At 41.5% G+C, this 17,461-nt stretch overlaps 1 protein-coding gene across 3 annotated transcripts in view; it reads right to left on the reverse strand.

The window, feature by feature from the left end:
- Nucleotides 1–17,461, reverse strand: part of LOC113957977 (fatty acyl-CoA reductase 1-like) — a 135,828-nt gene that overhangs the window by 57,909 nt on the left and 60,458 nt on the right. For all 3 annotated transcript variants that reach the window (XM_027665925.1, XM_027665928.1, XM_027665927.1), the window contains exon 2: nucleotides 15,478–15,703. In XM_027665925.1, coding sequence (XP_027521726.1) covers nucleotides 15,478–15,666 — 189 coding nt within the window. In that variant the 5' untranslated portion in view covers nucleotides 15,667–15,703. The remainder of the gene's footprint in view (nucleotides 1–15,477; nucleotides 15,704–17,461) is intronic.

Raw genomic sequence — 17,461 nt, forward strand, 5'->3', positions numbered from 1 at the left:
TTTGGACATTGCTACCAAAACTAGTCCATTGACTTTGATCACAAAGTGAATGATGAAACAAAACCAAGAAAAATCAGCACTCAGGACTTGCAGCAGACACCAAGCTTTCACAGGATTAGGTATACTAGGTTAAAAAATATTGGAATGAGACTAATATCTACTGAGAACACGCCACAAAGTATTTTTAGCACATATAAGCCTTCACATATGAGAAATTTTTTTCCTCCTCTGAACTTCCATGACTTGATCTTTTGTGCAACCTTGTTGTAAAACCTTTAAACGTATTATATTTAAAGAACCACTTATTTGATGCTTGTAAGAGATTCTAAAGCAGTATTTTGGCCAATATTTACAAAGTGATTAAAATCTTCTATTTAATCTACACAGGGTAAGAAAAGCATGATCATCTGTTTTGACAATGGATATGACACGGTAAGGATTAGTGCTTTAAACTGAAGGAAAGATAGGAATCCAACCTGACTGTCCTTTCTTCAATGGACACAGCAAGAGCCCTGTGCAGAGAAAATCCCTTCCTTGAAGAACATATATGATGACAACATGCAGGAGATGGATGAAGGAAAAAGGATGGAGATGAAGGAGTCTTGTCTCTCATTCTTTTGAGCAAGTCTGTATTTTCCCTGCTTATCTTTCTGGATGTGCCCAGCCATGTAACACATCCCTCTCCAAATTCTTATCTACAATATGGATTATCTCCACAGGCTATTTCTGTATTTCACCACACTCTTTATGACATTAATAGTTACATGTACACATATTTATGGTTCTTTCCCTTTCTGCAAAAAAACCCCATACACCAAAAAGCCAAAAAAACAACTCGAACCCATCTCAGCTTTTCTACTGTTTCAAAAATAATAAAATGTTAAGCCCTACTTTCACAGAGGAATCTCTTGGGTATTTCAGAGAAGACATGTTGTGGGATATGGACTCAACTCTCCAAAAGATGCAGCATTCTCCTAATACCACCTATGAAGAAGTAGTTACGAGCCACACCTCTTAGAAACATTGGGAAAACTGTACAGTGTACCTGGAAAACTGAACTGCACCTTGGGCATGAAACTTGACAGAAAAACCAGCTGGCAAGACCATGTTTGAACAAGCAAACACACAAATGACCCCTAAAACATATTCTGGTTATCTCTGACTGTGCAATGTGGAATTCTGTGGCTGGGTAAAAGCTTCTACCCATGGCACTGGAAAAGATGTCAAGGCTTAGTAGTCTTTCACTGGCATATTGTTCTCCTTGTCCCACACTCTTTCCTAGCTTCAGGCACCCAAAAGTTAGGAATTCAGTTGAAAATGCTGCCTAGATTAGGCTAAAGACTTAAGAGTAAACACATATGTGTACTTGAGCCACCCTCATTCCTTATGATAGCCTAAGTCTAATTCCACGTTTCCACTGACAGCCAAGGCTCCTCCCTGCCTTCTTGTCTGTCACGTGGCCACACCAGGAGCTGAACTGGCAGAGGTAGGAGTTAGGTTTTCAGCCAGAGGGTGGAGGTTTTTTTGTTAGTGCTGCCAAATTTTGGGGCTGGGTTTTGTGCAGGGGATGAAGGTTGCCTGTGGGTTTTCAGTCAGACCAATTCCTCTGCTGTAACTATGTATAAGGCCTAACAGGAGCATGTGGGAAGCAGCCAGTTCATGTGGCACCTGGAGAATCCACCCCTTTTGGTGGCATCAGCAGGGACTTTGAGTGGCTCAGGTCATTCATGAAACTGCACCCTTTAGGTAAATGCCTCTTTTAGAAGCTAAAACTAGGGAAGATTAACCCCGCTCTTACAGGTCTTTGGGTTAAAAAAGTCAGAACTCATGAGACACTAGCTCCCTTGCTTGCTTTCTGCTGACATGGGTCAAATAAACCTTGCTCCAGGAAAACGCCTAAGCAGGTATTTTACTTACAGCACGTTTGTTGAAATGGGAACTCACTGCAAGTTCCATATTAGGTCAGCTTTTGACACACTGCATCTGGAAGCGGTACATCTGCTTCGTCCCTCATTGAAATGGGGAAAACAATTTTCATTTACTTGACAGAAGGGGTAGACTGAAGCTATGATTCATCTAGATATTTAAATAGTTGTCCTGCAGGAAGAAAGTGAAGTTCTGATATGTATCTCACATCTTCACAAGTCCCTCTTCAGCTGTCCTGTAGGCCCTCTTTACGCACTGGAAGGCTGCTCTAAGCTCTCTCCAGAGCCTTGCCTTCTCCAGGCCGAATAACCCCAACTCCTTTACTCTTCCTTTTATCAACAATGCTCCTATAGAAGCTTTTCTTGTTGCCCTTGACATTTCTGGCCAGGTTTAATTCTGTCTGGGCTTTGGCTTTCCTAACCTGATCCCTGACTGCTCCAACAGTTTCTCTGTATTCCTCCCAGGCTACCTGTCCCTGATTCCCCTTTCTGTAGGCTTCCTTTTTGTGTTTGAGTTTGTCCAGGACCTCCTTGCTCACCCATGCAAACACCTCCTTGCATTTTTGCCCAGCTTTTCATTGGGACACACACATTGCTCAGAGGAGATGATCCTTGAATATCAACCATCTTTCCAGGGCCCCTCTTCTCCCCAGGGCTCTATCCCATGGCACTCTACCAAGCAGATTCCTGGAGAGGTCAAAGTCTGTCTCCTGAAGTCCAAGGTAATAAGCTTGCTGTGCGCTCTCCTCACTGTCCTGAGGATCTTGAACTCCACCATTTCATGGTCAATGCAGCTGAGGCTGCCTTTGAGATTTTCCTCTTTGTTGGTGGTCCTCTATCACTCGGAGAAGGAAGTTGTCACCAACACATTCCAGGAATCTCTTGCACTGCTTATGCCCTGCTGTGTTCCCTCCAACAGATACTGGGGTGGTTGAAACCCAGCCAGCTGCTCACTTGCTTCACTATCACCAAGTACAGTAATTCCCGTGACTTAAAACAACCCCACCAGGATGTTCTTGAGGCAGCTGGAAGAGCTTATCTCACAAAGGTTTGTTCAGGGAGTGACCTCTCCCACACAGAAACTTCCTCACATTGAACACAGCCCAGCAGCAGCAAGAAAGTAAAAGCCAAGGGATGTATAAAAAGATCAGGGAAAGCTACTGGTCCTCAGGAGCTCAGAGATGCAGAATAGGATTATTCCTCTGTTTCCCTTCTCCAGCTTAGATAGATAGATATTAGTTAGATATTACTTATGACAGCACTGCCAGTTATCAGTAGTCTGGCAAAGAGAATGCACTGTAGCCTGGGAATTTTTTTAAAGATACTAAATAGGGCAAGTTCCCAGAGAAACTCCTGGGAATTCTTCTTATAAGTGGCCTCCAGACAAAGCATGAACCATTAAATTCTTGCAGTCTGACTGTCCAGCCAGGTTTCTTCTCCCCATCTTGACTGTAACATCATTATCTGCATGTTGACATTCTGATGGAGACAGTGCTGAAAGCTTTGCTTATGTCAAGGTCAATTATATCTATGGCTTTCCCCTCATCCATAGATTCAGTCATTTTATCACAGAGCACAATCAGACTGGTCAAGCTAAGGTCAATCACAGAATCATGGAATGGTTTGGGTTGGAAGGGACCTTAAAGATCATCCAGTTCCAACCCCCGGCCATGGGCAGGGACATCTTCCACTATCCCAGCTTGTTCCAAGCCCTGTACAACCTGGCCTTCAACACTTCCAGGGATGGGTCATCCACAGCTTCTCCAGGTATCCCATGCCAGGGCCTCACCACCTTCACAGGAGAGAATTCCTTCCTAATATCCAATCTAAACCTACTCTGTCAGTTTGAAGCCATTTCCCCTTGTCCTGGCCCTTGTCACTCCAGGTCCTTGTCACTCCAGGTCCTTGGAAATATTCTCTCTCCATCTTTCTTGTGGGCTCCCTTCAGGTACTGGAAGGTGATTAGGCCTTCTCTTTTCCAAACCTATTCCGACCATTCTAAAGCGACCTTCATGTACCCAGAAATACGTCAAAACACTCCCTCCATGGATTTTTCAGGGACAGAAGTGAAACTCCCTGGTCTGCAGCTGCCTGAATTGTCCCTCTTGCCCTTTCTGACAACATTTGCCTTTCTCCAGCCATAAGTGTCCTCTAGAATCTAGCAAGCCTGGAGGCTTCTGAAATAAACAGAATACATAGCTTTTCATGCCCTCTTTGCCCCTGTGGCAAAGAAATTTGCTGCAACACACACACACACACACATACAGTTCTAATAAAGTCAAGTCCCTGGAGATTAAAGCAAGGGCAGCAGCTTGGGAACTGCTCACATCCAACGAGGAGTCAACCATCAGAGAGACAGTGTGCCTCCAAGTATGGATACAACACAGTAAGGAACACATCAGATTTTTTAACAGGTTATTTCCTTTATGCAAACAACCTCCCCAAACAGAAATCTACACATAAAAATGTTTTTCCCTGATCCACCATGGAAAATTTTGTCCTGTTTTGTATTGGAATGCCCTTTCCAGTGCTGAAATTATTTGTATTTGTTTTATAGTCTCGTAGTCTATTTTACACTTGATTCCTCCTGAATAGTAAGAAAGGTACTTCTAAAACTTCTAAAAGGGTTTAAAGAGGTCAGACTGAGACGTATTCTAGAAAAGATCATGAGAGTTTTGAGTGAGGAATCTAACCACACATACTTACAGTGTATGTATGTTAGCAGATTTTTCTACATCTTTAATAAATAAAACATTAGTATAAACTTGAGACCAGTAAAGAACCCTCTGGACTTTTTCAAGATGAATTCACTAGCAAAAAGAGAACCTATATAATTTAATTCTTGCTTGATCTAAAGGGGAAATTTTCCATGTAATGGAAAAAATTGCCAATTAACCAGAAATTTTTTGCTGCAATTTTGAATTATAATTCTGTAATTTTAAAAATAAAAATCTGAAGGAGTTCAAAAAAACCTGAAAAAAAACACCCCCCCCCCCCCCCCCCCCCCCGAATGAGAATTGTTAATTTAGAAGAGGTCATACCAAAATATTGGGATTGAGGGATTTTTTCCCCCTCTTTTCAGGGTCCTGGTGTTGGAGCTTCACCAAAGCAATCAAGGTAATTCAACAAAAAAGTGCATTTTACTTGTCCTTGCCCATGTTCCTTTTCCAAAAAACATTTTGGGGGGCTTTTTTAACTTCCTACCAGGAAGATACTATTCACCATAAAAATTTGACTGTATAGATAAAATACTCATAGTGTAACACATAATTGTAATGCTCAATAATGGCCAGCTTGGAGCCCAGTTTTGCTGAGCTTAGCAGTAGAATGAAGGCTTGAAAACAGATTTTAGTGTTTTGAAGACAAAACCAATATATGAGACCTCATCCCTAAACTAAACTCTGAAACCCCACATTTTAGATGGCAACAAAAGGAGATAACTAGAAGAGTAGACAAGAAAGATGAGAAGAAAACATACAATAATACAGATCAAATGTACATGCAGTTAGTATCAAAGGCTTGTTTGGCTTTTAAACATGTCAGTGTTTGTATTTGTTATTAATATTTGCTATTTATACTGCAGCAGTGCCCAGAAGTCCCATCTGAACACACCAAGCTCAGTCTCTGCTTTTAAATCTTGGTGCTATCAGACACTGACTGTGAATTGTAGAGCTGTTTCTCCCCAGCAGTTTTTCTTTCAAGAAGCAAAATTAATTTCCAACAGGCTAACACTAATAATATTCCCACCCTCAGCTCCATTAAAAGAAAACAAAAGGCATAATACAAGACCCCAGAAAATTACCAAAACCCAATTTTCACACTTGGGTTCCTTGGCACAATTCAGACATTTTGATTTGTGAATGCAATGATGTGAGTCAGAACTTCACAGTTTTTAAAGCATTCTCCCTAATATCCTTGGTGGTCCTCATGGCTTTGGTAAATGTAATAAAAGCAGAGTAAACTGCATTTGAAGGTGACCTTCAGCCAACTTTTATACAGTGATCAGGTCTGAGGGTTTTGACTGGGAAGCCAAAACAGAAGATTAAACACTCTCCTCCCTGTGTTTAGGATTTCTTCCTAAAGTGCCATATTTTGTTCATAACAGACTTTATCTGTGAGGTTTTCTCACACAAAATTGGTCTTAGCATCCATCATTCAGTCATAGTCAGATGCCAGATAAGGAAAAACACAGGTAAGGAAGGTCAGGGTTAAATTCAGGAAAATAGAAAAGCTTCCTTTAAGAAAACAATGGCAGGAGTAGCTGGGGATAAATGTAATAAAATCAGACGTGAAGGACAAAACACGAGTTAACTTTCTATTTTGCTGAATGATGGAGTATAAATTCTGCTCTCTGGGTGTTGACTGACAGATCCATTGCCGGCCCATTTCAGAGAAAGACAAGCCTTCATTCTTGACTGTGATTTACAGGCCCTCAGAGGTTGTCTGAGGTCAGCTGTCCTTACTCAGCCCCAATTCCAAGCAAAGAACCCAAGTCTGCAGATGAGCTCTGGTACATGAGCAGCTCCGTTGGTGTCCAGAGCGGTTCTGAAGTGCAACAGCCCAAAAAGGAATCATGCCAACTCGCACACATCAAGAGCCAAATCCCAGGCTCCGGCAAAATGACAAACATTGTTTAAAAACATGTTTGCTGAAGGCCTTGTTGGTGAACGGGTCACTTGGCAAAACTGTGAACACAAAGCATGCTGTGCAGCTGCCTAAAAGCTCAGCTCTCCCGTGTGCCTGAGCAAAACCAGGATACAGGAGAAATTGGAGGGTTTCAAAGGATGCCTAACAGGACTTCTCTAATGATGTTGCTCTGTGGCCTTGCTGCCAGCAAAAGCTGTTGGGAAATGGCTCTGATTTCTGCTACTGATGTAAACTCTCGAGCCTGTGGGGTAGAGCTTTCTCTTCAGTGCTCTTTGTACTTTCCCTGTGCTCTTTGAAAATGCCACTCGGAGCTCCACCATCCCTCTCCCTTGTGACACGTTTCCTTGACTTTTACCTCTCAGGATACACAGACAGCAGTGGTGATGATGCTGAAAGCTTTCTCCTGCAAGGAGCCTCACATCCAAAAAGGGATGACTTTCTGGAGAGATCTGACTAGCATAAACGTGATCTTTGTGGATTAGATAATCTAAAATCGAAAATCTGACTTTAGGATCCTATTTCCATTTCCAACTTGTCACACAAGGTCAAGTTTAGGTGGAATCACATGGGCAATAAAAGGAGGATGAAGTCAGCAGTACCAGTAAAACAATTATTTACTGGGTTTGGTAGCTTCCAAACCCCAAACTGTCTGGCTTTCTTATCCTCCAAGGCTGCAGTCAGACAGTGTTGGTTTCCCACATATAGGAGAGTGATTAACTGCATTTGCATCCCTGTATCAAATACTTGTTACTGCGTTTAAATTGGTATCATCTGAAGTCGAAATACTGACAGTGAAATCAAACTCATATATGCATTTTTAATATAAGAAACAAAATTATCCAGAACAAAAAGAAAATCAAAAATAGTGCCATGTAATTGAAAGGTCAACTATAAACTACTTATTTAGGTCCATCATCTCTTTGAAATCCACCATTCATGAGATATCCAACCAAAGCTAATTGAAAATACCACAGAATTCTACTGATTCCAGGAACTGGGCTTTGGCTGCAAACCAGAAAACATGTCGGCACAAATGCAAATTCGAGCAATGTTATGAAGATCCTTTAAAGCTGTGACTCAACTGCAATCTTAGTTTGCTAACTCCCTGGTGAGATTCCCTGTATGACACCCTTGCACATTAAAGAAAAAATATTGTGAAGTTACAGGCTATAAGTGTCCCAAAATATCACTGCACTAAAACAGCATATAATTTTACAGACAGTAGCAAATGCAGCCTAACTGCAACTCTAAGCTGTTAGTGACAAGAGAAAATCTCACTTTTGAGGGTTTTTTTTTAAATTGCATCATTCTCAAGGTACTACCTGCTCATTTGCTTCAAGGGCTGAACCTTTATTTTGTCATTTACCAGTTGCCAGAACCTTCACTGCAGACATTGTCACTAACATGCAAATCCTACTGTTAAATAAAATGGTAGGGATACCTACCATTAAATAAAACAAAAATGGCTTGAAAGAGAGAACCTCTATGCATGTGTTCCTTTTGTGTGTACAGATGTGTATGTATTAACTGGGCTGCAGAGAACAGTTTTATATTTACTCCATGAAAAGTTTATCCGTAGAGTTCCTTGGATAAAATGAAGTCTCTGACCCTCAGAGTTCTCAAAGAACTGCACAAAATTAGGCATGGTATCTTTACAAATTTAGCAGAATAATCAGATATTTATATTTAAACATGTGCATAAGTCTCTTGTTACACATCTAATGTGAAACTGTGAAATTTCTCCTTTTCAGTTTTGTTTTAACTTTGAGGCATTAGCAACACATCCATCAGCATATAATCGGCTAGAGGGATTTTTCTGGAATGCTTATATTTGAAGCTCTGTATTCTCCTCTGGAACTGTTGCTGTTTCAATCATGATCTACTTGACATCACAAAGTGATTTTAAGGAAAAAAAAACCAAGGGAAAAAAACCCACCAACTTTTGAAATCTGATGGTTTATTGTGATTCCAGTCGAGGCCAAGGAAAAGTTGCATAAAATGAAGAAGTAAAGATAAAAATAAAGGGCAGCTTTTATATATCATTCTGCATGAAGTGGGTATGTGTGTAGAAAGACATGAAGACAGGAAACATTAACCCCCTACAGTTTCATATAGCACTGTGTTCTTGTTTTTCATTTACAATTCTAGGTCAATTAAACATTCCTAATTTCATTGTGTTTAACCGTTGTGCCTATGTGTAACTGTAAAAAATTGAAAACTGCAGTTCTATTTCAAAAAAGAAACACAAGTTGACTTTCCTGCTGTGAACGCCCCCAGGAGCTGAAGTGTGGAAGGTAGTTTGCAAAGACAGAGCATTACGCCGTGACCTCTCCTTGACAGTGATAAAGCTGAGGTTTGAACTCTGTACCACCTGGCAGAGCTTGTGACCTGCACACAAATGGCATGCCCAAGGCTTGTCTGGGTTTCAGCAGCATTTCTTGTTGTAATAAAAGACAATGTGTCACAGGATCAGGTCATAATCCTTCCTAGAGCTCCCAGTACTGTGAGTTCTGCTTTTAAGGGACGAGATCAGCAGGAACCATGCTGGTAACACCACAGAATTCATCTGTAAGTGATCAGAGGCTGATGTTTCAGGGAGAGATTCAAGCAAGAGTACAAGGAGAAGCTATGTAATAAGAGACACAGCTTCTCCCAGTGGGAAATGCCTTTGTGAAGGGCTGGGGCACAGGTCTGATGAGGAGGGGCTAAGAGCTGGGTGTGTTTAGCCCGGAGAAAAGGAGGCTCAGGGACGACCTCACTGCTCTTTACAACTACATGAAAGGAGGTTGTAACACAGTGTGGGTCACTCTCTTCTCCCAGGTAACAAGTGACAGAATGGAAAGAAAACAGTCTCAAGTTGCACCAAAGGAAGGTTTAAACTGGATATTAAAAAGACTTTCTTCACCAAAAGGGGTATCAAGCATTGGAACGGGCTGCCCCGGGAATTGGTCGAGTCACCACCCTTGAAGGTATTTAAAAGACTTGTAGATGTGATGCTCAGGGACAGGGAGGACTTGGCAGTGTCAGGTTAATAGCTGGACTCCAAGATCTTAAGAGTCCTTTCCAACATAACTGATCCTATGGCTCTATAATACTATAACTTACTTGTGCTTCAAACACAAACAGACAGAAAAAAATATAATTTCAGTCTTGGCCTATGGCCTATAGGATGGTCTGAAACTCCTTTTTCTGCCTCTGTTAAGACAGTCTATAGAGTGCTTTTCAGAACTGATCAGCCCAACACTTAGCTGCCAGCAGCACTGCCAAAATGATTAACCCTCCCTGGTGAGGGAAGCAGTGTCCAGTTGTGGGATCCTCAGCACAAGAGATAGACATATTGGTGCAAGCCCAGTGAGGGCTGAAGATGATAAAGAGACTGGGATACCTCTCCTATGAGGACTGTTGATCTAAGATGCTCCATTTTGAACACTTACACATCAGTCTGCAAACGGGTACTGAGATGAATTAGAATCACCAGACACACTGGAAATATATATAAATATATACATTATATACAGGAAAGTAGAGTTATTATTTCTAATACTGTCATTGGTCACATATCAGTGTAACAAAACAGACACAGCTATGAAGATTTAGGGTTGTTCTAAATCCGTAACTCTGAATGCATCCCTGATCAACTCAGGGAGTCTGTGAAGAAATTCTAAATCACTGTGTGGCATCCATGTATACTAAGGAGTGAAACTCCTCAGTCACATATCCCTTCTTCCCCAGCAGATTCTGGCCTGATTTTTTTCTGTAATGGTGGACACCATTTCCACCACCACCTTTCCCTCCTTTCTCTTATCATGGTTTATCATCTAAGTATGTACTAGAAGAAAATAAAAAAACCCAACTGTTATTTTCACCCAGCTGCTCTTCCAGCCCTTCTGCAGAATGCAGTCTGTGCTGACAGCTGGCAGGCAACAGCAGAAAGAGACACCAGGGACACGTGAGTGAGGCTTGAGCTCAGGACTAGTGGTGGTTTCTTTCTTGTCCAGCATGACAGGTTATCTCACTGGAAGCACCTGCCTTGTTGGCCCTTCCTTGTGCTGCAGGATGCAGGATGAAAGCTGCTAACACAGAAAGCAAACCCATACCAATCTTGGAACAGAAACACAAATTGGAGAAGAGAAAGAACTGAAATGGAACAAGGAACAGTTAGTGGTAGCTCAGGAAAGAGGAACAGACTGCTTAAGAACCTTGCCCACATTCGTGTCAGATACCACCCTTGAGATGTAACTCCTCTCTACAACAAGGTTTACAAATCACAGGGTCAAGTAAGAAACTAGTTTTTATTAAAATGACAGATTTGTTCCTTTGGTACACAAATACCAGAGTTATTTTTGATCATTTACTCACAAAAGCGAGGCAAATCTAAATAAGCAATAAAGCAGAAAAGATCTTCAGCTCTGTTTCACTCCAATTAGCAGTTTCCAGACCTCTTACTGAGCAAGTAGGATCCTGTTCCATCAGCCTAAAAACCTCATTACTCTGATCCAGGTGCATGCGCCACTGCAGTGGTCAGTTCAGGGGATTCACATGGGGCGATGCTGCACTGGTTTGGCACTGGTTTAGTGATGAGCAAGATCCATGAGTGAGGGAGCAGAGATACAGAAAGTCAAAGGAGGTGGAAAAAGATAAATCTGGTATGATTTGGTGAAATTTATAGGGCTAACAGAGGGTCTTGCTGTATGTTTACTGATAAACATAGCACACTTGACAAGGAAATATCGAAGAGGCAGAGGTGTCCGACAGCACTAAGCATCTGCTGTTTCCAGTGGTCAGTCCTATCCTAATGTGCAGTTCCAGACAAAGCTCTGCAGGGAAGAGAAGGTCTGTCTGTACCATTCACTGTAACTATAAGGGTTACTGTGGTTGGACAATAAGAAAAAGCAGCAGCACTTTGAAGCATTTCTGGTCACACCCAGCTCCCCATTTTCAACGGCCTCACAGCCTCCCCATTTTCTCTCTGAATTATCAGAAACATTAATAAGAGCCTTTTCCACTCCCCACTTTGATTCATCTTTCTAATTAGGAGCACTGAACAAACAGATCTGAGAAACAGCCTGGCAGCAGCAGAAGCCTTGGTTCACTGCATGCAGGGCATGGAAAATGCTTTGCTCTCCCAGGGACAACAGGAAAGCTACAATCAGTGACTCAGCATTAGCCCAGTAACTGTTCTCCAGGGAATTTGAGACAACCCTTCCAAGCATTCCTGTCTGTTTCTGTGCACAGAGGGATCAGACAACAAAAAATACGCCTTGAAACAATTCCCTATCTTTGATAAACACACACCTCACATCAACTAACGATTAAACTGGACTGTCAAGCTTTGCCTCGTGATCCACATCTACAGGCTGCAGCCACTCCTGAAATTTGGGGTGATTTTTTGTGTAACATCTGCGCTCTGTGCAATGCAGACACGGCATTTCATTAAGCACAGGGTAATAGCTTGATTCCCTTAGAGACTTGCTGCTGGAAAATAGAACATCTCCTTTCATAAATAGGCAAGGTCACCACACATTCCTCAATGCACATGCTCATTTTGGATTCGATGCTGCGATAATTGAGTATCTGTTCATTACACGTTTTGTATTAATGCAATAATGCATCCACATGTAAAACTAATTTAACAAGATCTGAGCAAACCAGCATTATATTACGTTTCCAAGTTATCTGTTCAGCTGCAGAACACAGACAAAGACTTCTGATTTATGACCAAACTATTTTTTGTATTTTACTCTTCATGTTGGATTCAGAAGTTGAAATGTAAAAAACACTGAAAAGCACAAACTAAGCTATTTTGCTCCTTCACACCACATTACCCTTTTGTAACTTAGTTGCTTTTCTTTAACAGGAGTCATCTTCCAGCATAGTCACATACACACACAGTGAACAAGACAGCTCACAAATGTGACACCTCAGAGTTTAAACCCCTGTAGATATAATGACAAAAGCCACAAAAATTTCACAGAGATACATGAAGAGAGATCAAAAGTTCTAGGCAAGTTCTTTCAAAAGTCAGGAGTCCCCAGAGGACCTTACCTGAAGCACCCAAACGTTATGCACTGTAACTAATTCTGGCCAATCTATCTGTCTGCTTTCATCTTACTTCATCCAAAATACTCATTTTATCTCTTTGTTTAGAATATTCAAAAGTTGTAAACCTGTTTTTCTCTATTTCTCTGGTTCCTAGAATACTGTCTTTCTGGGTGTGAAAACAAGAATTTCAGAGGATAATACTAGATCAAAGCTAAATGTAAAATGAATCACAGAATCAGCTGGGTTGGAAAAGACCTCTGAGGTCACTGAGTCCAACCCTTGACCCAACACCACCTTGTCAGCTAGATTCTGTGATTTCCCAAACTGGAGAATGCAAACAATAACTGTAAATGAAAGGGCAATCTCTAGATTGAGAATGACCCATTATGTGGGTTAAAGACATACAGCAAACTCAACTGGAAACAATCTGCAAAAATGTTAAGAATGATATTTTTTGCCCTCTTCATCAGCCATGAAATTAACAGTTAGTAGAATTAACAGCTTCATTTCTAGAAAAAAAAAAATCTCAAAGGCTGTCAACATTTTCACAAGGAAGGCACCTTTGAAGAGTAGGGTTTATGCCTTAGGCAAGAATTTTTGAGTTACTTTAAAAAGATCAGGATCACAAAACCAGCTTCTTCCTTGAGAGGATCTGGAGCACTTGTGGGTATACCCTTGGAGTTTTTCTTTCCAACACTGCAGCAACCTAACTTAGAGACCTGCCTCCTCCTTTTGTTCCTCTGAAACACGCTGAAGCTGTCAAAGGTTCAAGGAGAGGTTATCAACTCCTGTTTGCTGCTGGCATGTCTAAAACTGCTGACACATGCTAGGAAGGAAAATGTGTACATCTAGTACAGCTGCAACAATAAAACAGCTACTAGGGAGCCTCACCTAGAGCTAACACCAGCATCAAACTGTGCTGGCCAAGTGAGGAGATAAGCCAATAGTATTTATACATAAGATGCAAACAAAGCTTATAGAAGTCTTGAAAAATAACTAAGCTTGTCATTTCCAGGGCACTTATTGTCCCTCTGGGCTTGGCACTGTTGAGGCCACATCTTGAGTCCTGTGTCCAGTTTTGGGCCCCTCACTACCAGAAACACATTGAGGGGCTGGAGTCCAGGGAAGGGCAACGGAGCTGGGGAAGCATCTGGAGCACAAGTCCTGTGAGGAGCAGCTGAGGGAGCTGGGGGGGCTCAGCCTGGAGAAAAGCAGGCTCAGAGGGGACCTTCTTGCTCTCTGCAGCTCCCTGACAGGAGAGTGGAGCCAGGTGAGGGTCGGGCTCTGCTCCCAGCGAACAAGGGACAGGACGAGAGGCCACAGGTTGAACCAGGGAAGGTTTAGATTGGATATTAGGGAAAAAAATCTTCTCCAAAAGGGTTTTCAAGCACCGGCACAGGCTGTCAAGAGAAGTGGTTGAATCACCCTCCCTGGACGGATTTAAAGCCGTGTGGATGTGGCACTTAGGGACAGGGTTTAGTGGTGGACTCAGCAGTGTTGGGTTAATAGCTGGACTTAAAGATCATAAGGGTCTTTTCAAAACTAAAGCATTCTCTGAGGCATTTGCACAAAACAACCAATGTGATCGCTTCCTTTTATATCACTCACAAATTTTCTTGAACATGAAAACAACCTACCCTCTGGTAAAAACACACCAAAAATAGTTGAACTCTGTTCTTGGACAGACACAAGATCTTTTCTAGCTTGCTGCCTCAAAACATTAAGAGGAAAAATGCATTTTTTCTCCCAGTCATTCTTGTTTCAAAGTTATCTGTAGACCTATTTTACCTCTAACTTCTGTAAAAGGAGGAGGACTATTCTGCCAGTCAAGACTCATTCAAACTTATAGGTCAATACTCTAAAGATATGTTGACATTTCTCAGATTAATTCCAAGTAATTCCTTGCCTGCTAGGGCCAGATCTGTCCCTTCCTCTCATTTCACATCAGCTCTGTACAAATTCACACTAGCATTAAGCATTAACTTGAACTCTGGCACTTACCAAAGCTGGAGGAGTCTGAGCAAGTCCATGACCTCACCACTGGCCTAAAAGCCTGAGGATCCAAGAGCCTTGAGGTTCTCAGGCCAAGTCCACTCTAGATAACTCGTCTAGCAGTATCTCCTTATAAATTTCTACATTAAATATAGTAAAGGGCTTTGACATTGTTCTTGCCACTAGAAATCTGGATTTCCCCACCAGGATGGCAAAAAAAGCCTCTGCAGAATCAAGGGACATGGGTGGAGGTCATACAGGTCTGTTGTTCAGCCCACAGCCTTTGTATTCTACTGCAAGCATCTTTGGAAAACACCCTTTTCAAATGCAGCAGCATTTTATCCCTTGCTAAATGAGGTTAAGCTGGAGCTGACATAGAAGATGGTAGATGCCCTCCTGTACTGCACTGATGCAGCCACTAGGCTTTATCCTGTGAAATTAGTTTAATTCTCCAATAAGGGCAAGGAGCAGGGTGTGATGGGCTCACACTCTGTTTTATTTCTAAATGCTAATGTTCACACATTAAGTTTTAAAGGAGGGGGAAGGAAAAGAGTTTATGAATGCAAAACGCTGCTCTTCTTGCGAAAATGAAATTTGCTACGGTAACACACTTTTGACAAAAAATATTCTCACCAAACAGCAATGCAAAAAGGAAGTACAAAGATTACATCATTACAGCGTAAGATGCTGCATCCCCTATCGAAATCAGACCCAGGTTCACATTAATGTAAGATTTGTTTTGGTTGTTTTAAACATACCAAATATATGCAACAGCTACAGCAGGTTCTTCATGAATTGAGTAAAACAGGAGTCCTTTGTTTCACCCAAATGGATTTCAGATCAGATTCTAGAATAAACCATAGAAACTTACCTTGCATTTCAACATGTTGGCCACTCTCTCTTGCATTGATTGTCCTGCTTTTGGCCTGACAAGAATATAAATTGCTTTCACCTCAGGGCTGGAGCGCAGGAGTTTTTCCAGCAGTACTTTGCCCACGAAACCTGTCGCTCCTGTGATAAGTACAGTCTTTCCATTGTAATAAGCTGAGACTGCAGACATGGTGCTTTCTTGTTCTGTCCTTTCCTGCAGCAGGTACCTGAGAAGAAGAAGAAAGAAAGGCTTTTATAGGGCTTTTGGGAGAACCTTTCCAGTCACCTATGGCAGCTCACGTTTGTCAATGGCAATTTAGAAGAGGATTTTTTTAAAAAGTCTTTACTGTGAAAATATACCACAAAAATCTGAAAAGCTTAAAAAAACTCAAGCTCAGCCTTATCCTCCATGTGACACCATAGCTGCACACAGCAGTCCAACACAGCTCATGCTGTCCAAGACTCCCAGTAGTAGATGCTCCACACAGTGTTGAACAGTATTTATCTCCTACACTGTGCAGTGGCAGCCATGAAGCTTTCTCTGGAGGTTAGGTTGCCTGAACTCCCTCTTGGAGATCCACTGACTAAATAACGGGGCTGACATGACCAGGTTCCCACATGAAGTGTCCCAGTTAAGTATTTTAATTAGATGCAACGGTTTCAGGCCTGTATGACCCCAGCCATCCTGATTCGAACTCTTAAGTTGATTAAATGACAAACAAGGCTGGACTGAATCCTCTTAGAAAAGCCCCTCTCCCTATTAGTCCAATGGAAGCATAACAACTCCTGTCTTTGAAGTGCTGCAGATCACAGCAAGCATAAAACATTTATACTGCAAGAGAAAGGCTCATGAAAAGTACCACTAAATGTTTTTATTTTGAAAAAAGCCTACAGAATTCGAAACAACAAGAAACGAGAATAGTAGAACACAGTCAATCAAGTATTCAAGAACCAGAACAATGATCTTCAGGTACCCCAGGAAAACTTCTCTTCCTCCTGTAGAAGCTTCAGGAACACTGTTGGCCATTTCAAGTTTCTCAGCATGAGTGAACTGCACACTAATAAAATGCAAATACATCAAGACTGAAATACTGCATTTGTTGCATTTTTGCAGTCTTCTAAGAGTCCCTGTTTTCACCAAAGCTTTTGCATTTCTGAAGCCTAGTAAACCACTGAGGCACAGTGAAGTGCCTGACTTAGAGAAAAAAACACAAGCCTCCATACAGACATTGTTCTTGTTCCTCTTTCCCAGTGCTGCCTGGGACCAGAGTACTTCACATCAAACAAATGAAAATCCCTGAATTTCTTTATCCAAAACGAATCATCAGGTGTAGAATCTGATTTAGAAAGTGGGTCAAGCAGAATAAGTTCTGAGGGACACAATTTTACGAACTAAGAGCTGTGAGTATTCTGGCTCAGTGGATTTGGGTATTAGCCTACTTTCAGATATGGTCTAGATTATAATTTAAATGAACACAGAAGGTCCATCTAGGCCTATTAAAAACCTGGTCTTATTAAAGAACTGGCCACTTGGGAAGTTAAACAAACAGGTTAAACTCTTAGATAATGAACTTATTTATAACGAAATGTCACATCTCATTCAGGTTCGGAAAAACTGAGTGATATTGGATGACAGAAACTTGCAGAACCTGAGAGTGTGTGAAAGGGTGTGTAGGGCCAGAAGGAGCTGGTAGTTTAGCCAGACAAAATGGAGATGACAAAAGACTTAAGAAATTTGTCACGACACATGCCCTGCAACACAGAAAAATTAAGAAGTCCTTAGTCAGTAGAGACCATACAAAATCTACTGACCATCAGGAAACAAAAAGATAAAATATAAGACTTCCAGCCACTGGATCCTTACTTCAAATTCATATTCAGAAGATCATATCTTCCTAACCTCACCTAATATGCTGCTAGAAAAAAAGGTACATTTAGAAAGTACTTTGCACCACAAACTTGGAGATTACCACAGTGTTTAATAG

Source organism: Corapipo altera, unplaced genomic scaffold, assembly GCF_003945725.1.
Source record: "Corapipo altera isolate COAL_440 unplaced genomic scaffold, ASM394572v1 249, whole genome shotgun sequence".
Lineage (NCBI taxonomy): Eukaryota > Metazoa > Chordata > Aves > Passeriformes > Pipridae > Corapipo > Corapipo altera.